At 37.1% G+C, this 22,803-nt stretch overlaps 1 protein-coding gene across 15 annotated transcripts in view; it reads left to right on the top strand.

Annotated features, from left to right (window-relative positions):
- The window catches only part of tns2a (tensin 2a), a 117,509-nt gene that overhangs the window by 56,889 nt on the left and 37,817 nt on the right, over positions 1–22,803 (top strand). For all 15 annotated transcript variants that reach the window (XM_087306606.1, XM_087306609.1, XM_087306603.1 and 12 more), the window contains one exon: positions 21,931–21,969. In XM_087306606.1, coding sequence (XP_087162732.1) covers positions 21,931–21,969 — 39 coding nt within the window. The remainder of the gene's footprint in view (positions 1–21,930; positions 21,970–22,803) is intronic.

Here is a 22,803-nt window from a genome sequence, read left to right on the forward strand (position 1 = left end):
CCTCTGGGAACTGCGTCATGCAATTTAAGCTGTAGAAATGTCAAAACGCAGGATTTTATCTGTACACCACATGCAGTACTTGTGTTTGACTCCTGACGGTAATTTAGAAGATCAGTTTACTCAACTGAAGAGCTGGAACATGATTCCAATAACTGAAGAATAAAGCCTGACCTGCAGCTACAGCTGATGTGTTGGCAGATGATATTTGAAGAGATTATGATGATGATGATTCATGACACAAACATCAAGGTGAAACTGGGTAGAGGATCTGTCTGTCCATGTCCGCACATACAAGGGTATTTTTATAACAGGGTTTTCCCCACTTTCATTTAAAAAAAAACTCTGTCTACATGAACGCACCGGGATGCATGTTAAGGGCATGCCAAACCAGCAGGTGGCAATGATGACACTTTTATGCTGGGTTCACACCAAACGGGGAATTAAGTATTTGCAAGAGTAAATTGCATGTGTGAGAACAGAGGCGCACTCAAAATATGCAATGCGTTTAACGTGTACGTAGATTTGTCTCATTTGAGTTTTCAACGTTTGGTGTAAACCCAGCCGTGTTGGCCAATAAGAAAGGAGAAAATAGCACGCACACTAATGTCATGAGATGAAAACTCCTGTTAATGGATGCTCATAATAACCGATTAATCGTTAACTGAAAGGGTGTGTTTTTAACCGATTAATGGGTTCAGTTAAACAATTAAAACATTTTTTTAAAGTTTGGCTGCATAAATGTGCAACGCATATTTGTTAACTTGGGATGGTAACATGTGTCACCACCAAGCGGCAACCTCCCGCCCCTTTCTTTTGGAAGCCAATACAGAAGTAACTACAACTGCAATTCATCGACTCGCCTTGGGGGGCTGGCTCCAGGAAGTCCAGGGGCCTCATGTACGAAGACTTGCGTGGAAATCTTACTAAAACATTGCGTACGCACAAAGCTGTAAATGTGCGTACGCAGAAAAAAATTCAGATGTATGAAACACTGCGTACGCCGAATCTCACGCATATTCTTTTGTACATCTGAATGAACGTGAAACTGAGCGCAACATGCACGAGCACAAAACCCCTTACTGCCTCCTCCCCCGTATGAATATGCTAATGACTATGCTAATGGCAAAACCCAACGAAAAAGCAATGGCAAAAGCAAGCAAAAAGAGAAACTTTGAACAGAATGTAAATTGGAGGTGCTGCTTTCGGAGGTAGATCGGAGAAAAGCGGTGTTATTTGCAAGTTTGCTTTTCGGAATTAACAACAAAAGAAAAAAAAATAGAGTGGGAGAGTTTAGCTGATGCGGTTGACACAGTTGGGTCTGAACATCGCACTGAGTGCATTAAAAAAAAATAGTCTGGTTTATATCTGTAAACTGTTGCAGCACTCTGAACAGTCTCAGTGGCGCGCTCGAAAGACGCATGTGATCATGTTTTGACACGTTCGAGCATGAACTCGGCTCGAATCCAGCGTCTGATGAACTCTATCTTCTTTTTTTCCCCCCGCTACATATCATATTTTGCCTACTATTTATCACGAGAAAGACTAGTAGGAATCATTAATAAGTTTGTGCATCATATTTTATTTGCACATTTATTGAATGGAAATGTTTCTGATTCACGCTTGCAAATTTATCTTCAGATAGTGTCTTTATAGCAATGTGCGTGCAGTAGATCGCTCAGATTACATTGGGAAAACAGGCGACCGCTGCAAATTGTGCTTTAATGTTTAGCTGCTCAACTGTATGGTATGGAAATCTTACATACCTACTAGATGAACCCGTCTCATACAGCTGCCATTGCAAGGCTCAGACACTTTGTAGAGAAGAATTTAACACAACTGCCTCTAGGAGTCGCCAATGGAAATAAAACAGACACGCACAAAAAATGTGCGTACGCCTGCCAAAAAGCTGCCGTGAACCTGCGTACATTCCCACGTTCAGTTCATTGTTAGTAAATCCAAACGTGAGCGATTCTGAGCGTGAAACCTTGCGTACGCAATGTTTTTGTGCGTACGCAGCGTTGATACATGAGGCCCCAGGTGATTTCTCACCGCAAGGGGAAATTAACCATTTAACAGCTGATAAAAACATGTTTACAGCCTGGTACAAAAGATGACTTTAGTGCATATAGCTATTAGAACTGCACGATTCTGGCTAAAATGAGAGTTACGATTTTTTTTGCTTAAAATAAAGATCAAGATTCTGTAGATGTAAAATAAAGCTTATTATGAGATTATTGTTTTTTTTTCAAACATAGTAAAACAATATTAATATTATGTGTAGGTCTACTGGTTTCTATAAATAATGATATTCTACTTATAATAATTCTGATGTTGAATTTGTGTTTGAGATATAGGCCTATGCTTGCAACCTGTCTTAGAGAACATTATTAGACCATTTAATTCACTGGTAAAATCAACATTATATAGGCTAAAGTAGTTATACTGACACTGTAAACATTTATTTTCTTGCACAACTCTGTGTTAGGTATGAAAGAAAAACATATCAAATGCTTGTCACAATCTTAACTCTAAAATGCGATAAGATTATTTAAATGAAGTGCACACTTTCGGTTTCATTTTCACTGCTAAGTGCTGTTCATACTTGGCGCGTGGCTCTCAGACGATCACTCTGTGCCACAAACTGAATATTATTGAATATTAACTGAACTTTATTACCTATTATTCACAGCATATGCAGGTTCTGTTCACTAAAGTAGACGGGCGCGCACCTGCAGTCAGCAGCTCACGTTTCATGTGATTTCCCGGCTGCGAATACAGCATTATATGAAGAAAAAATGACATTTTTAGGTGAATTATACCTTATAAATACAGTATGTGACTCTTTTAACATTATTTATAGGTGTCCATGTCACTGAGCAACGTGTGTGAAACAATGAAAACACTTGTGCAGCCGCCTTTGCTTCTCTCCTGAACTTGAAAATATGATTGGCAGGATCGTATAAATGCTGTATTAAGATCGTCTAGGGCAGGGGTCACCAATCTCGGTCCTGGAGGGCCGGTGTCCATGCAGGGTTTAGCTTCAACTTGCCTCAACACACCTGCCTGGATGTTTCAAGTATACCTAGCAAGACCTTGATTAGCTTGTTCAGGTGTGTTTGATTAGGGTTGGAGCTAAAATGTGCAAGACACCGGCCCTCTAGGAACAAGTTTGGTGACCACTGGTCTAGGTGGTCGAATCGAGATCGCAATCTTTTTTCGATTAATTGTGTAGCTCTAATAGCTATGATTAACCTTCATGACAACTGTGAGGGTGGTGACTGAAACTTATCCGTTTCATTTTTATTGTATTATATTAAGTCTGCATAATTAAGGGCGTGGCCACTTGAGTGACAGCTAGGTCTCACTGCTCGCTGTCTTGTCACCTCAACTGATTCTGGCTAATTAGCCGCTAAGCTCGGCATATTCATCGTATATATGTTTTAGTTAATGTTTCTTTACACAGTCAGTTGCCTTTTGGGATTATTTCCTACAATTATCAGATGATATGGCATGCTGTGTGCACTTAATTGTGTTCACAAGCCGTTCATGTTGCCTCCATTTCCCAGGTGAGTGAAGTTATACACTCATATACCATCTCTATAAATTATTATTTTTTTATTTAAGATAATTTATCATTTATATTTTTCTTTAGACCTGTAAAGGACTCCAGAATCTGACAGACTGATTAGCTGTAGGCTCTAGAACAGTCATCTGAAGCGTTGTCATACAGTGTTATGCCTGGATTTCATCAATAGCCTTGCATTTACTAACACAGACTATATTTGTTAAGTGTTTAGAAGTAGTTTGCGTTTTCCTCCTGTTAAAAAAACATCATAAGAACAATGCTTAGTGGCTCAATATGTTACAACTGTGTTTTTAAAAGTCTAAACACTTTATTGATATAGTGTACAACCAAGCACATGCGGTCAAAACACAAACGAGTCGCAGGTAATGAAGTATTAAGCGTTCACCCAAAGTAAAGTCTGTCTAAGCCAGGTCCGAGCAAAAATGCCAGGAGGTGTCAGTAGCTCTGCTCACGCTCCATCTCTTTACCCTTGTTTGGTATCCCGTCATGGGTGTGATGACACACAAACAAAATGGCGACGGTAGGCCGTGCCTACTTGTAGCTTCTTTTGCAGTTTTCAGATACTACATCCATATCTTTTACGGTCTACGGTCACCACACATGCCTACAGACGTGTTTTGCAAAAGAAGCAAAATGAAAGAAGAAGATTGTTGGTCACAGTTTGAGACATGAGTTGATGCCAAACTAGCGCTGATGCTGCATCTAAAACACTTCTGTTTATTTGCATAATTGGAGAAACAAGCCACAAAACAAAACTTTCTGAAATGAGCGCTGATTTGGAGCTGGTCACGAGTCAGAGCATCGAGAATTTCTCTTCATCAGACCACGCTCCGGCACCACTCATATACACAATAAATAAGCTATAGTTGTGATGCTTTAATGTTCAACCAACAAACCGACCTTTTTTCTTTTTGGAAAATTAGAGTTCTTAATAAATATCCATTTTAAATAATATCCTACATAATCTACGAATCAAATAAATCCAAAGATTTACTTGATTTTTGCAAAATGATAATTGAGGCTTTCATTTTATAGCTTATAAAACATGTATACAAATTAATGCAATATTATATGTAAACCACAAAATTGTCATATGCTATAGTAGCCTTTACTTTACAAAAAGTCAACATATGCGCCTTTTATTGTCTTTCATCACACGCAGCAAATGCACATGAACCGCAAGTGAGAGAGGAAAAGCACACAAGTTCTAAGGTAAAACCAGACGCTCAAGACATAATCTTTAAATTAATGACTTCTATTAAAAATGTTGACAGAGGTTTATGATAAAAGAATAACAGCGGAGCATTAATAAATGCATATTTTCCGTGGAGTGATCAATTTGAGGTAGCCTGCTATTTTTATCTGACGGAATTAAAAAAACATATGATGGGAAAAAATAGAGAAAATCTTAATCTTAAAAAAGAATCTTAAAAAAGATTCAGTCAGTGTTTTCGTTTTGTAATGTAAATTTGTCATTTAAGTGAAGAATCTGTCTGTCCTTTTGTCTGTCTGTTCTTCTGTAGTCTGGACTTCTACCGTCTCTATCTATCTATTGGTCTACCAAAAAAGTCGAGTTTACCAATGGTTTCCTCATCAGTGCAATTGGCACCATATGGTAACTCTCCAAATGCTTAATTTTGAGTGACAGTCAAACTTCATTACATTCTCCATTTTGTGCACATCTTTGTATTTAAAGCCCTCATAAAGGATTGTATATACACATGAGATCAGATCAAATTCAGCATGTCAATTGATTACAGAGCCATGCCTGCAGAGGGGGGGGGGATTTGTCCCATAGCTGAAATAAATCTGCTTATTGTGCTCTGTTAATTGTTTAGTTTTGTTTCTGTTTTCAGGCAATGTATTGACATCTGTCTCTCTGATTCCCTCTGGAGACTTGAAAGTCTTTGTTTAGTTTGGCAACAAAACAATAGAAGAGGGATATAATGCTAATAACAGATAGGTTAAAAAAGACAGTAATTATTAGAAGATGAGTTCATTAGTGGATAATGATGTGTAAAGTGCACCGTGAGCATGGAGTTTGGAGAATATATGAAATCTCCTTGCAGGGAATCAGTCCAAATAAAAAGATGTAATCGTGTTGTGTGAAAGCAGACCGCTGTGTATTCCCAGCCATTCTCGTGGGATCTGCCTTAAGCTGAGTGTGTGTTTAACACGATCACAGCTGCTCAAGGCTTGAGAACGTGTTCACATAAACACACACACTTAATGTCTGTGAATTAAGTAGTATTAGACAGTGCTGTCAGAGGACACACACTCACACTCACACACCAGTGCATAACTAAAATCTGTTGCATGCTCAAATCGAACCAATATTTAGTTTGTCAATAACCCATTTTATATATAATTACTCAAAAGCACTTAATAAACTCTAGATGCTTTTATTTTTAATAATAAAAATAATAATTTATTCATTCATTCATTTTTGGCTTAGGTCCTTTATTGATCAGGGGTCGCCACAGCGGAATGAACTGCCAACTTATCCAGCATATGTTTTGCACAGCGGTTGCCCTTCCAGCTGCAACCCAGAACTAGGAAAGATATAATAATAACAAAAAAAAATGTAAATGTTTTATTTAAATGATGAATAATGATATGAAAAATAAATTATATGAATAATGCAATAATAATAATTATTATCATTAGTATTGTTGTTATTAAAATAACAATTATTATTATGTAATTAACCTTATAATTTTTGTGCAATAGTTATGTAGATTGCTAATATTTTTGGTGAATTTTATACATTATATAATTTTTTTTCTGCTGAACACAAAATAAGACATTTTGAAGATGCTTATAATCCATATTGATATTGACTTAGCTACTAGAGAAAAATACTATTCAATAGTAAGTCAATAGGGACCAACAACAGGTTGGTTGCCAACATTAAACTCTTCAATATATGTTTTGCTTCAGCATTCCTGTTTGGACAGAACTGTGTGTAGATAGTGTGTCAACTGTCATGATGGAGTGATATGAACACAACAAGTCTCTTATCTCGCATACCCTGTATAAACATGTCCACAGAAAAGGATTTGCAAAGAAACTGGGATCAAAAGATCTGTTCCAACCATTTGTGATCAGCTGCACCTCAAGAATGAGTTTTTCTAGTTAAATTGCTATGTAATTCTTAACTGCTGGAATTACCTCACGTGCACACATACTTTGTAATAGCATTTGTGTGTGACTCATCATTGCAGAAGGGCTTGATTAAACCCAAACCAAACAAAATTACTTGGTATTTTGACCAATGAGTTGGATTTCTGCCTTATCCATGTCTGTTGGTCACTAACTACTGTTTATCTGATGTAATGCATGAGAAGCAGACACGCGTGTGGGATCAGTGGGCGGGGAGAAAAAGTCCATTTGCATTCAAAGGCACAGGCTACAAAAACAGCTACATTTGGATTTTAGCTTAAAATAGGAATATTCTGCATTGTATAATAAATACAGGCACATTCTGATGAAGCCAAAGACTTATCTTACATCTTGTAAAAGGGGTAAAATAGAAGCTCTTTAAGACTATTTCAGTAGTAAAGCCAGACACCCCTGCATTCTGCTCGCACTAATCACAGTAATTACAGTGTTTACGCCCGATCTCCATCCACCCTCACTCCCCTCCTACGCTTCCTTCAGCACTCCCTCCAATTCTCCATCCTTCCTCCACTAACACTGCTCTCAGATGCATCATCTCCACCCTGCTTAAACCTCCTCTTTCTGTCCAGTTTTATCTCTACATACGTCTTCACATACGCATAAATTTACACAGCTACAAAGACTTCCCATTATACTGTGCAAACTACCTCCTATACTCCAACGCTGACAGGAAACAATATTTATGAGCTGTTTTCCTCATGAGGACCAAAAATATGTCCACACAAAAAGAAAATTTACTGATATTGCCATACTTGTGGTGACATTTGGTCCCCACAATGTTAAGAATACGAGCTACACACACACACACACACACAGCAATAAGGATCATTTCCTTTGTGCCTGCGAGGATCTCTTAAAAAGCCTCACACCTCTATGAAGAGGAAACGAGTGCAGGGCGGATGAAGCAGCCGCTACTGGGGATATAGAAGTCAATGGCAGGAGAAATCAGATGGTAGCACGCTATTTTACAGTACAGATGCACATGTACAGTGTATACTATAGTGCATTACATATATTGGCTGGTATTTCTAAATTTACAGCTAAACCTAATCTATCTCTTATAAACCAGTAATTTCTAAGGTAAGTGTTCACTAACATGTAACAAATAAACTCATTTCAAATTGATCATTTGCACCACCTTAATTGTCTCTTTAAATACGTAAGATTTTTATATAAGTAAACATCACTTCAGATTATTTAAATTAATTATACTTAGTTTAAAAAATGTTTTTTATTATATATGCACAAAACCTGACAAAAGTCTTGTCGCCCATCCAAGTTTTAGAAACAACTAATAATAACTTGACTTCTAGGTATCAGAAGTGGCTTATATGAAAGGCAAAGGCCTCTAGATCACGCTTATTTTACCCAAATAAAATGTGATCATTCCTTGATTTGTAATTATTTAATTAGGACAGTAAGGTCTGACTTTGCTTAGACAAAAAGTCTTGTCACCTAACAGAAATAATGTCCAGTATAGAATATAAAGTCGTAGTGCAGTTGAAAAAGAATAAATATTGTGTATGACTCCCATAAGCTTGGAGGACTGCATCCATACATCTCTGCAATGACTCGAATAACTTATTAATAAAGTCATCTGGAATGCCAAAGAAAGCGTTCTTGCAAAATTCCCAGACTCCCATGCTCAATAATGTTCATTTCTGGTGACTGGGCTGGCCAATCTTTGAGCACCTTGACCTTTTTTGCTTTCAGGAACAAATGTGGAGGCTGAAGTATGAGAAGAAGCGCTATCCTGCTGAAGAATTTGCCCTCTTCTGTGGTTTGTAATGTAATGGGCTGCACAAATGTCTTGATACCTAAGGCTGTTGATGTTGCCATCCACTCTGCAGATCTCTAGCACACCCCATACTGAATGTAATCCCAAACCATGATTGTTCCTTCACTAAACTTGACTGATTTGTGTAGAATATTGAGTCCATGTGGGTCTTCTGCAGTATTTGTGATCATTAGGATGCAGTTCAACAGTTAATTCATCTGAAAAATCGACCTTCTGCCACTTTTCCAAATGATCGACTAGAAGACAAGTTATTATTTGTTGCTCTTACAACAGGGATCGACAACAAGACTTTTGTCAGGTAGTGTAGATTTCTTTTATATTTGGTTTAAATAAACTAAGAAATATGACACTAAAAAGTTAATTTACAACATATCAAGACATCAACAGCATCAAGAATATTAATTTTGATACCTGCATTTAACCTTTAATTAGAGATTTTATAGATATCTATGAGTGAAATAGTACTATTTTTTCACTCAGGAGTTGCTAGATAATTCCAAGTAAAAGCTAAAATGTAGAAATTATTTTTTAAAATGCACTCTGGAGAGGGGAAAATGTTGCATCGTTTAGTTTTTCAAAATTATCTATATTTTGAGGTGGTCTAAAGTATTCAATAAGTGCTAAAGGCTACGGCTGCATCCGAAATCGCATACTTTCATACTATATAAAATGCTAAAAACAGTATGCGAGCTGAATAATATGTCCAAATTCATAGAATTCTAAACTCAGGATCTGAGAAGTACCCAGATGACCTAATACTTCTGGTGAGATTCTGAAGTGCGCATCTAATGCACTCTATGCTATCCCATGATGCCCTGTGAGAGAATTCATGAATGGGAGTAAAGCAATGCAACTCACACTGGTAGGCCTTGTGATCATGACAAAATGGGTTCCATTCATACTGCTTGCATTCATACTGTATAGAATGTACTTTTTTAATGGCCGAGTAGTACATTTAAATTCAAATGCAGTACCTACTGAGTAATAGGCAATTTTGGACAGCCTAAGTCTGTTAGCATTGCTTTATAATTGTACTTTATTCTTATATAAATACCTAAGATGGTTTGAAGAACACAAACTAAACATATATTGCTACAACTGTTTGTTTATTGTGTTATTTTTTTAATTCATCAGATAAATTAATCTATTTCTAACTTTATTTTACTCAGCTACTGTCACAGAGATAGCCGATGTCTTTACTTCTGTAATGCAGATGTGGAGTTTATATGTGATGGCGCCCTCTAGCATCCAGTATGAATAATACAGATATTACAAATGTGTTAAGATCATTAATACTTTTATCTAAAGTCACAAGCCTTTTTCGTCTCTAAGTGGATATATATGAATGATCATCATTGATATCGTGGTTACAATAAATGGCAGAAAATATCATGATATAGTCCATATCACTCATCCCTGGGTATAAGTGGTGTAAGTCTGCTGTCTAACTGTAAACAATGTCTTATGCCGAACTTTACCCCAGTTTTGGTACTCAAAACAGATCCTCGTTTTGGCTCTGCACCACCACTGTGGTATTACATTTGGCACGTGGACTTGCCTGTGGACGTTGAATGTTACATTACACGAGGGAACATGTTCCTGTGGGCCTGCTGAACAACACAGGGGCACAGAACAGGGGCAGCTATTACTTCAGAGACAGATGGAGCGAGGGAAATAAGACTAATAGAAGAACAGTGGGATGAAAGGCTGCTGCGCAAGTCCTATGTAAGATTTGGCCCTGCGGACGGAATTCAGAGTTTGTTCTGGCTTCAGGCCGTCCGGTTTGAGGGAGGCGGAGTAGATTGGCATTTTGTTAAATGAGGGATAAACGAAAAGCGGAAAGTGTGGACTGGATAAGGAGAAGGAAAGCCAGAGCTGGAGTGATGGAGGGAGAGAAGGAAGGTTACACGCAGGAACAAACAAAAGTGTGCTGGCGAGGACAGGAGGAAAAAGATTAGCGAGAAGTATTTTGGATTCAGAAACACTCTGGGTTGTGCGCCAACAGCAGTTTACCATGGTGACCGTAGTTTCCACCAAAATAGCATAGTTACTGCACTTATTAGTGGTTTCTGCTCTGGCTGTGGGATCTGAACCAACCCTTAATACTGTTTATTAAACTTCCGCGTGAAGCTCAACCAGTGCTGTTTGTGCTGAATACACAAGTGATAACTTGAAAGTTAGTTTAAGAGAGATTTTCTTGGCAGACAGACTCATATTTTTTGTTGTTGAAACAGCTGAAAATATCTGAAGAAGCAATTTATTTTTATTTTACTTTCGTTAAATCCAATTCTCAGAGAAAAAAAGACTATTTACTTAAAATTGCTACTTCAATTCTGACAAATCCAACCTGATCACACAAGGAAATGAGTTAAGTTGAGTTGTACTTTATTGTCCTTTTTCAGGAAATTTGTCTTGGACTCAAACGGCACATTTGTCTTAGACTCAGTACATATACAAAAAAAACAAACAAAAAAAAAACAACATGTAACATTTACCAACATCAATGAGATTTAGGCCATACTCACACTAGGTACAGTTGCCTCGAACCAGGCCAAAGCACGCTTGTCCCTCCTCCCGTCTCCCCCGACGGCCCGCGCTCACACCACAAACGGGCTTCGGCATGCTTACGTCATCGCTGCTGCGCTGTTCAGTGAGAAGCGCTCTCTCACTCAGCAGCACAGTGGAGATTTCTCTAGTTATTTCTCTAGTCGTTTCAGTCGTTTGATATGCCGTCAAATATTTCGCCAAACAGTCCTTAGGGATGCGGGGACACGCAGTCAGATATTTCGCCGAACAGATCCGCCACTTTTGGCGCTCATTGAGGGGTTTGCGTCTTTAATAAGCTATGGCAGTTTGCATTCACTGAACAGTAAGAATTATTAATAAATCCATATGAAACAGTCCCTTAAAAGTCACCTCTTGCTTTCAGTTTCGGGCTTTGGCGCGTTTTGCACTCACACACAAGCGTACCGCGCCAAAGCCCAAGTGAACCGCGCTCAGGCACACCACTTCCAACCGGGCCAAGGCCGGCCAAGCGAACCGTGCTTGAGCCCGATTCAGCGCACTCACACTTCTCAAACGATCCAGGAAATGGGCCTGGGCACGGTACGGATTGTATAGCGTGAGTAGGCCCTTAAAAGGCCTTTAAGATAATTTTCTATTTAAATTGCTAATAGGTAAAACTTCTTGTAGGAAGGTATTCTGTATCGCCTCCTCAATAGCAGTACTTCATACTTACTCTTACTTGCTTACTCCCAGTGCCAATTAAATTGAAGTTTATATTTTCATCATTGATGTTTTGTACAATCTAATATTTACGAGGTGGGTCATTAGCCCAACGCTCGACCCCCAAACCTCAAGGACCAGGACATACACACATACACTATGGACAATTTAACTCACCCAATTCACCTATAGCGCATGTCTTTGGACTGTGGGGGAAACCAGAGTACATGGAGAAAACCTACGCAGGGAGGACATGCAAACTCCACACAGAAATGCCAACTGACCCAGGCGGGGCTCGAACCAGCGACCTTCTTGCTGTGAGGTGACAACGATACTCAATGCGATCATTTGCTATTACTTCTGCATTTCGAAAAACCAACAACTCAAAAAGTGGCTAATTTATATGCGTTCCTATGATGTCATTGGTATGAAAATGTATGATTTTAAAAAGGAGGCCCTCAAATCACACCCATCATTGGGGATGAGTAAATCATGCTAAAATGTATGAATGAGATCATACAATTTAATATGAATTAGCCACTAAATCAAAAAGTTTTGAATTGCCTTGAGACTATTCTGTTATATACTCAAACTACTGACAATTCTTAGAATTTTGAGTTATATAAGTTTTGTAATTTATACACTACCTGACAAAAGTCTTGTCTTGATACCAGTTGTAAGAGCAATAAATACTAAATTAACTTCTAGTTGACCATTTGGAAAAGTGGCAAAAGGTAGTTTTAGATGAATCATTTGTTGAACTGCATCCCAATAATCACAAATACAGCAGTATTCCTAATGGACCCAATATTCTCACAGAAATCAGTCAAGTTTGGCGAAGGAAAAATCATGGTTTGGGGTTGTATTTAGTATGGGGGTGTGCGCGAGATCTGCAGAAAGGATGTACATCAACAGCCAATAAAGTATCAAGACCTTCCCATACTTTAACCTCCACTATCAAAGTTTCTGAAAGCACAGAAGGTCAAGGTGCTCTAGGAATGGCCAGCCCAGTCACCAGACATGAACATAATTGAGCATGTCTGGGTACTGAAGATGAATCTAAAGAATCTTGATGAACTCTGGGACGCTTTCTTTGCCATTCCAGATGACTTTATTAATAAGTTCTTTGAGTCGTTGCAGAGATGTATGGATGCAGTCCTCCAAGCTCATGGGAGTCATACACAATATTTATTCTTTTTTCCACTGCACTACGACTTTATATTCTATACTCTACATTATTTCTGTTAGATGTCAAGAGTTTTGTCTAAGCAAAGTCAGACCTTACTGTCCTAATTAAATAATTAACAATCAAGGCATGATCATATTTCATTTTGGTAAAATAAGCGTAATCTAGAGGCCTTTGCCTTCCATATATAAGCCACATAATACCAAAGGATCAACTAGAAGTCAAATTACTAATTGTTGTTCCTTTTGTCAGGTAGTGTACGTTTACAGTATATCTCAGAATTCTGACTTCTGATTCTGACTAACAATCAAATCATTTTGTTTCATGCAGTTCTAGTAATGGCTTTAAGAAGAATGCAGACAAAAAGTCAAAATTGCAAGCTAAAAGGTTAAATTCGCCATTTATATATATATATATATATATATATATATATATATATATATATATATATATATATATATATATATATATATATATATATATATATATATATTATTCAAGCTTCCATAATTTAGTACATTGGATACTGATTTGTATGGTTTATAATCAATTAAGATTTCAATTTTAGAGAATTGCTGTATTTTAAACTTTGTATTTCATAAAATTCTTGAGCTTTAAATCATCACATCACAATCATTTCAGCAGGATCATTGGACACTAAAGACTGGAATAAAGATGCAGAAATTCTAGCGTTACACCACAGGAATAAACAGTATTTATTTATTTATTGTAATAATATAAAGTAAAGTAAAGTAAAGAACTTTTATTGTCATTGTAGTTGTACAACGAAATTTGTTTGGTAACTCACAGAGACCAGCAGCAATATAAAAAGAGAGAAAACAAACAATAGACATAATACTAAAATATAAGATGCAAGATAAAATATACTAAATGTAAAAAACATTTTCACAACAGCTCTATTTTTACTCCATTTTTAATCACTTAAAGGCAGCCTTGTTAAATATGGGAAATTATTGATCTCTGAAAGTTTTGAATAGCTGTGTATATTTGGTGAAACCTGTGGTTACTACATTGAAACAGCGAAAGAGGGAATGAGCTGTGATTGAAAACATGAACAGGATGAGGAAATGTTCATGGAATGATTGACGCGCAGAGGAAAAAAAAGGGAAATGATAAATGTAAGCTGGGGGACAATTACAAGAGGAAGCAGGAAAATGTTTCCAGGGAATTAAAAGGAAAAATGAAAGCGCGAGAGGGGCATTGAAGAAGAAACATCTGCTCGTATAGTGTGAGGGTCAGTAATTGGCTCTCAGCGGCTGATGTCTTTAACACAGATGCAGTGATATCTTTTACACCTGGTAAAAATAGTTACACCGTGTTCCACTTAACACTCATCCTCCCTTACAGCATTACAAACAGGTTGGAGAGAGATTTCTTGTCTTTATATAGTATGGGGAAGATGTCTTTTTTTTACAGGGGTGAAATATTATACTTGAAGTTTGTCCGCACAGTGTCTTGAGATATAATTGTTCACTTGCTTTAAATGTGACAGCTGCTTTTTGAGCCAAGGAAAAGTAAACTTGATATCATAATGGGATCCCACCTAGCAACACACAAAAGCAACTCAGGCTATTGGGAAAATAGTGGACTGTGTACAGCATATTTCACTAGATAAATACTGCGTTAAAATGGAAGTTTTGTTACGTTTATACTTATTAAAGAATGCTGAAAATGTTGTACATTTCTACAAAAATATGATAACAACAACAGCTTTATTATTTTTGACCTCAATTATACATTATTATTATTATTATTAATAATTATCATTATTATTTTCTTTAAATTGCCATTACATTTTAATCACGCTGTTGTAAAATTATTTGACACTTTTACTGAGACAGTTGAATGACAAATTCAGCTTGTTACACTGAAAAAGTGATCAAATAATTATTCATGACACATTTATAATTATAATGGACTCCAGACAGTCATGTTTATTACAGCATTATGACAAGTCATGTTTTCGTAAAGTCAAGTTTTTATGACAAAGACATTTACATTTGTTCCCATCCAAGTCTTCACAACAAAGACATCTCAAACTATTTCTTTGCATTTTAAGTGACATAACTGAGCCAATGACACTTAATGACAGCTTTCATAAGTGTTACGAATTAAATTAAAATCCTTAATTAAAAAGAGGTTTATCCAAAACGTAACAATATAACAGGGATTAAAAATATATCCCTTGGTGGCCAAGCGCTCTCTCCCCAAAATATACACCAAAAACACAACCACTGAGAATTAACAAGAAAATATGATTTATTTACACAAAATAAGGAGCAAAAATAACATCGGGACGAGTTCAGCCAAAATCAATGACAATAAACCAAGCTAACTAAATTTGAGAAAACTTCCCTGGAAATAGATAAGAAAATAAAATACAGAAAACTTACCTCCCTACTAATAACACAGGAGAAAACGAAAAAAATAAACAGAAGGCACCAAACCTCCCTACCATGCTCCAAGCCAGACAGGGAGAAAAAAACGGGTTTCTCTGAATGTACAACTTCACATCGGCATCTCACAAAACACCATATAAGAGACATCAGCAACAACAAACACTCATTTATATCACTCGAGCAATAATATCTCCACATAAAACAAGTGGGGAATTGAGAGAGAGTGTGGAGCCACTGAATCCATGCTCTCTGAGGGTTTAAATACAGCTGCCGCCAATCCAACAAACACCACACAAACACTACACCACAAAAACAACTCGTAACATAAGCCTGCATAAAATATACTTCATTCATTACATGTGTCTTATGAATACCCCCTTCGACTAAAGTGTTAATGAAATGTTTAATTTATTTTTTTTTAATATCAACAAATATAAATATATTATTTTTGTCAACATCACACTCTAAATTTAATGTAATGTGTCATACAGTAACACGTTACTGTATTCTAATTACTTTTTTGGGGAACGCAGTAATGTAACGAATTACGTTTTAAATGTGTGAAATTTGATTACAGTTACTGAAGTCAATGTACCTGCGCTACTTACCTTACAAATATAGTTTTTAGAAGAAAAGAAATGCTTATTTTAAATCACGTTTTCCATTGCTACGTCAGTTAATGAGCATTATTCGCTTTTAAATTGCTAGAGAACGCAAGCTGAAATGGTTGCTGTCGAGAGTGGTTACTTCTTCAATTGGCCTAAACAGGCTATATTGAATTTGTATACAGAATCGGGAGTGAAGGTTCTGAAAATCTAAAGAAAAGTGCTGTTCATGGGGCCATTCACATATCGCGTTTTTAGTGTGTGCAAGTTCTTTATTTCCAATTTAGGTGCTCGGCTTGCGTGCACATATTGGAAGTGATGTGCTACTTGCGCGCTGCTCTCACGTATTCCAGATTTCACATATTCCACATTTAGGCGTTTACAGTTTGTCTCCACAACTGCAGATATAGTATGTGTTTTTCCTACTATGGATGTCAATGGTTACAGGTATCCAGTTTTTTTTTTCAAAATGTCTGCCTTTGTGTTAAAAAAAGACAAACAGGTTTGGAACAAGTAAAAGATCAAGTAATTGACGAGAGAATTTTGCTTTTGGGCAAAATATATTTATAACTGTTTTGAATTTGTCAAGCTGCTGTGTTAAACCTATTGTAATGTTTTTTCACTGAATATTAAATTACTGAAGAAGCTGCAGTTTACTTAGTATTTTTTAAAATGTTAAAAGTAATAGTAACTTTAAAGTAAAGTAATTAGTAATCTAATTACTAAAATGATCAAGTAATTAGTTAAGTAATCAGTTTACAATTTTCCAGTAGTTATCAGTAATTACCCATCACTGCACTCTTATAAAGCTAGCATATTGCTACTGTCAGTGTTGGGGAGTAGCGTCGCTACAAGTAGTGACGCTACTAGCTTAACTACATGTTTCAGTAGAGTTGCGGTAGTATCGCTACTTTATCAATCAAATAGCTTTTTAGTAGTGAAGCGATTTTATTAGTCAGGTAGCACAGTAGCGTCCACACAAGCTACATTTACTGATCGCAAATCAATGTGACGGCACCGACATTCATGGAGCTGTGTGGCCTGTGTGTAGCCGATGAAAGTAAATCCATATGAAGGCGAGAATGACGATTTCTTCTTCTTCCTGTTTTTGGTGCGTTACTATGAAGGTAAATCAGTTGCGTAACTCGAGAGCTTGCAAATGTAAATGTGAGCACTTGTGATAATAATATTTGTATGTGTAGGTTGAAATGTACACTTACAGCTCTGATGTGAACAGCTGAATCCCTCGATTTGCGCACACACACAACAATCCACACACTTGTGTTTTAAATTGGAAGTTGCAGATTAATAGTTGTGTATTTGTAAAATGTCATTTACAAATACAAAATGACAGACACACGTGTGCACGGCAAATTTGATTGCATCTTATCTCTACAACCACAGGTCGGCACTCACAACCTCTCAGTTTTGTCAGTACAACTACAAATCTCCCGCGCTCTGACTTTTGCTACACATCTCCCGCGATCTCTGTAGCAGAACTCATCTGTGCACTTGCAAATGCAGAGGCGTGAGCAGCGCGGGGCGGGGGAGGGGCGGGGCAGGTGTAAAGCTGTTTGATTGGCTGATGCCTGACCAATGAACAATGCCAGCAGCCAACAGGACTGAGGTGCAAAAGAATCATTTCCCACGATTATTTTATTATTTAGGGTTTATTTCAACTCTTTTCTGAAGAGATTCTTGTTAAAAATCATTAATTTTGCGGAAATGTACATACCAGTAAAAGAGCAGCAAAGCCAGTTTATTGGCTAGAGCCAGCCAATGAGATGGGGCGTTTCTGTTTGTCAGGACACAGGGCAGCTCACGTTGTTGGAGGCCTCGAGCAATCAGAGGGTAAGTTATGATTTTTAATAATTATCTGTATGTTCAATACTGTTAGCTAAGCTAAGGACTGTGCTGGGTGCTTCTCTTGTTTGTTTTTTATATAAGAAACAGTTATGAGTTATCTAGGAGCTGCTTTCAATCATGTTATATGGTTCTAAAGATACGATTCAACCCACATGAAATAAGAAGTTGTAATAGTATTTATAGTAAATAATAGTACGTTTTTTAACCATACTAACTATAGTAAACTGTATTATACAGTATATATTGCAGTATCTACAACTTTGTTAATGAATGCAACAGCACACTGTAGTATTAACTAGCATGAACTTTAATAAATTGAAGTATACTTGTATGTATGTGAGTATATATATATATATATATATATATATATATATATATATATATATATATATATATATATAGCTTAAATTTGAAAAAATTGAAATATAGCTATCTGTTTAAAACTAAACATTCTAATGCCATTTATTATGCAAATATCAAGTTGAAACAAATCTGTTAAGAACACATATTTATATGTAAAACCTAATACATTTTAAAGCAGTTTCATTTCTTTCTAATTTTTACATCTACATGCATTACATCTGATTTAGGTCCACAACTTGCATCCTTCAACATGATATGTGTGTTCAAAGGAAGAGCAACTAGGTGAGGGAGACAGTGTCCATCGCTCGGCTGAGGGTCCACTTTGAGCATCTCATCTGCAGGGTTAAGCAACATAAGCTGAACAGTCATCATCTCTCTCTATTACAGCGAGCATCAACCAGCTTTACACAATGGCTTGCTTTCTGACCATTAGTTAAGGCTTGAGCAAAGTATTAAAGAGGAGATAACATTTGATGGGTAATGATGAAGTTGGATTTACCACCTCCATCTCATTATGAACAAGGAAAAACCCTGAAATATTTCAATACAAGTAACTAGACATTTGCACTGCACTTATTTGGACTGTAAATTTTATTTGACAAATTACATTCCCTTACAGAATAGGTGTCAAACTCAGTTCCTGGAGGGCTGCAGCTTTGCAAAGTTTAGTTCTAACCCTAATTAAACACACCTGATCAAACTAATTGAGTCCTTCAGGTTTGTTTGAAACTTTCACTTAAGTGTGTTGAAGCAGGGTTGCAACTAAAAACGTGCAGGGTTACGGCCCTTCAGGAACTGAGTTTGACACCCCTGCTTTACAGTAAAGTGTAAAAATACTACATTAAACAATTGTCAAAATAAAAGTTGTGTTTGTGGGTGAGTGTGTGTTTTGTTCAAATCTGTAGTCATCTTGGCAGGTAAAAAGAGAAAATAAAGTTGGCTTCCTCTAGAATGATCTGAATCATTTTGAAGTGTTTGTAGATGAGCTGGATCATCATGTCATCTTTAGCATAAATAACATCCTATTCAAGCTATGCAGCTTCTCTGAGTTCCTCATCGACTTGAAACATGCTGATCTCTCCTGTCACTCCATCCTTACAGGAAACTGAGAAATAACCTATAGTTAGTAACGTTCATAATTAAAAAAGTGATATAAAGGACACACTGTACACAAACATGTAAATAGATAGATGGATAGATAAATATGATGCAGGTTATAATAACAAAAACCGGTATGATCTGTAAGAAACTGAAACGCCTAGTGTTATTTTTAATTGCTATTAATGTGTGTGTGTGTGTGTGTGTGTAAATATACTTCAATTTATTAAAGTTCATGCTAGTTAATACTACAGTGTGCTGTTGCATTCATTAACAAAGTTGTAGATACTGCAATATATACTGTATAATACAGTTTACTATAGTTAGTATGGTTAAAAAACGTACTATTATTTACTATAAATACTATTACAACTTCTTATTTCATGTGGGTTGAATCGTATCTTTAGAACCATATAACATGATTGAAAGCAGCTCCTAGATAACTCATAACTGTTTCTTATATAAAAAACAAACAAGAGAAGCACCCAGCACAGTCCTTAGCTTAGCTAACAGTATTGAACATACAGATAATTATTAAAAATCATAACTTACCCTCTGATTGCTCGAGGCCTCCAACAACGTGAGCTGCCCTGTGTCCTGACAAACAGAAACGCCCCATCTCATTGGCTGGCTCTAGCCAATAAACTGGCTTTGCTGCTCTTTTACTGGTATGTACATTTCCACAGAATTTATTATTTTTAACAAGAATCTCTTCAGAAAAGAGTTTAAATAAACCCTAAATAATAAAATAATCGTGGGAAATGATTATTTTGCACCTCAGTCCTGTTGGCTGCTGGCATTGTTCATTGGTCAGGCATCAGCCAATCAAACAGCTTTACACCAGCCCCGCCCCTCCCCTGCCCAGCGCTGCTCAGGCCTCTGCATCTGCGAGTGCACAGATGAGTTCTGCTACAGAGATCGCGGGAGATGTGTAGCAAAAGTCAGAGCGCGGGAGATTTGTAGTTGTACTGACGAATCTGAGAGGTTGTGAGTGCCGACCTGTGGTTGTAGAGCGAAGATGCAGTCAAATTTGCCGTGCACACGTGTGTCTGTCACTTTGTATTTGTGAATGACATTTTACAAATACACAACTATTAATCTGCAACTTCCAATTTAAAACACAAGTGTGTGGGTTGTTGTGTGTGTGTGCAAATCGAGGGATTCAGCTGTTCACATCAGAGCTGTAAGTGTACATTTCAACCTACACATACAAATATTATTATCACAAGTGCTCACATTTACATTTGCAAGCTCTCGAGTTTCGCAACTGATTTACTTTCATACGTTACTGCCACCTCTGGTTGGTGATGTTGCCAACCGAAACTTACTTGATGACTGACGGGAGAGGAATCCTTTCTTAAGCAGGATTCCTCGTGACCATACCTTGAGAAGTTCATGTTAAGATGCATCAACTTAATTTCTGATGCTGTGCTCAAAAAATACTTTATATATTTTATTAATCACTAAAATATGATTGACTTGAATTTAAGTTGCTTCGATTTAAAAATGAACATTTTAAAAATAGCTTAGATGTAGCTAAGCTACTTTTGCCATGTAGCTTTTAGCTTAGCTTGCTACATTTCCCAGGGGGTAGCTTTTAGTGTAGTTAAGCTACATTTTAAGTAGAGTAATAGCTTAGCTCACAACATTTTTCAAGTAGCTCGCCCAACACGGGCTACTGCACATTAGCACAAACACGATCTCAAATCCAACAGACATGCTAAAAGCCACAAACCTCCCGTTTTGGTTTTGTGAAAATGCATACCCATCTCTCCTGCTTATATTTGGAGACACAAACAGCAAAACAAACGCCCCAAAAGTTCTTCCATCCTCCAGTGGCTCATAAGTTAAGCTTCATTGTCTTGTCGAACAAAAACATACAATCTTTTAATAACTCTCACTCCCAAGAACAAATACCCGCCCCCCCCTCCACACACACACACACACACACACATAGAGAGAGAGAGGTAGGTCAAGGCCTAGAGCAATGTCTGTGCGCTTCAGAGTGACTTCTTTCTGCCTCAGCCCTTTTCCTGTGGCCAAACAAACAGGGCAGGACCGGGCAGTGGATCGGATGTGTGGGGAGGGGGAACGATTCATGTTATGTAAGCGTGAATGTCACCACACACACACAGAGACTTTACTGCCTAGTAGTGACGTGTCCTCCCCCTTTACCCAGTACACCAAAACATGTAGACATGTAAACATGGTCTGTTTGGGAGTGTGAGGCTTGTCCGTCACGCACAAAGCTGTACCGCAATTGATGTTGTTGTGTGCTGTTATTTTGTACGAGATCATCCGAGAGGAATGTGCATGCTAGTGTGTTTGGTTCCTGCCCTTCACCCACAATCCCTCGCATCTACTGTAACTTCTCCTCCAGTCCCAGTGTTATCAGTAGATAGCTTGCTTATCTGTTGCTCTGGGGAAGCATTTCCTTCTCCCCATCCTAACAGATCCCTCTTCACCACTCCCTTCCCCTCATCCCGGGATGGAATGGTTCAGAGCGGGGAAAGGCGACAGGGTTGTGAGCGAATGCATCTGTGTTGGATGCTGGAGGCGATGCTGAATTTGGGTTTCAATCTTGCTCCTTTGTTTCGTTTCAGATCAACACGGCCTGCATCCCAGCGCAGCCCTCAGAGCTGGTAAGATTTGTTTTATTATTTTTTATTATTATAATTAGTATCGTCATTTATTATCTTTGTTATTTTTTTCTTCCATTAATTTACTCATTGGTTTACTCACTTTTACATTCTTACTGTTAGTCATTCGCTTGTTGCTATAGCCAAAAATAAACTGATTTTCTGGGATGCAAAGCAAATAAAAAATCATTTATATTTTGAGGTTTTTTTTTTTTACATTTTGGTTTGAATTATTATTTTCTCGACAAATTTGCCAACTATGCAGTTGAAACAAGATGCAGTATAGAGTAATATATGTAATATAATATGCAGGATAGAGTAAAACAGTAGTATTATGGAATATTATTACTATTTAAAATAAATGCATTCTGTTGTGACTGGATTGCTAAATATGGTTCATTCCTGTGTTGTCAACTGAATTTTCAGCATCCGTACTCTAGTCTCTGATATGTTATTACTGTGATGAATGTTCAGTCATATATTTTTGCAAGCGGTCATTTGTTTCATGAATAATTTATTAAAAATGTTTAAAAGAAGTGGATTTATTTAAAATAGAATCTTTTTTTGAAATGATAAATGTTTTTACTGCCACATTGGAGAAATTTATTGTATCCTTTTAGAATAATAAAATCAAATAATTGGTCTAATTATGAAATAGATGAATGAAAGTGTCTTATGAGACTTTTAGTGCCATCAGTCCATTTGAGAGATCATTTTAGTCATATTAAAATGGCAAAATGCTGTTATGTTGTGTAAACATGCCCAAACTAGGGCCCGCAATCTAAAGTTGGTCCATGGTAACCTTTGATTTGGCCCACCAATCTCTCTGAGAAGAAA

The sequence above is a fragment of the Danio rerio genome, chromosome 23 (genome assembly GCF_052040795.2).
Source record: "Danio rerio strain M-AB ecotype USA chromosome 23, GRCz13ab, whole genome shotgun sequence".
Classification (NCBI taxonomy): Eukaryota; Metazoa; Chordata; class Actinopteri; order Cypriniformes; family Danionidae; genus Danio; species Danio rerio.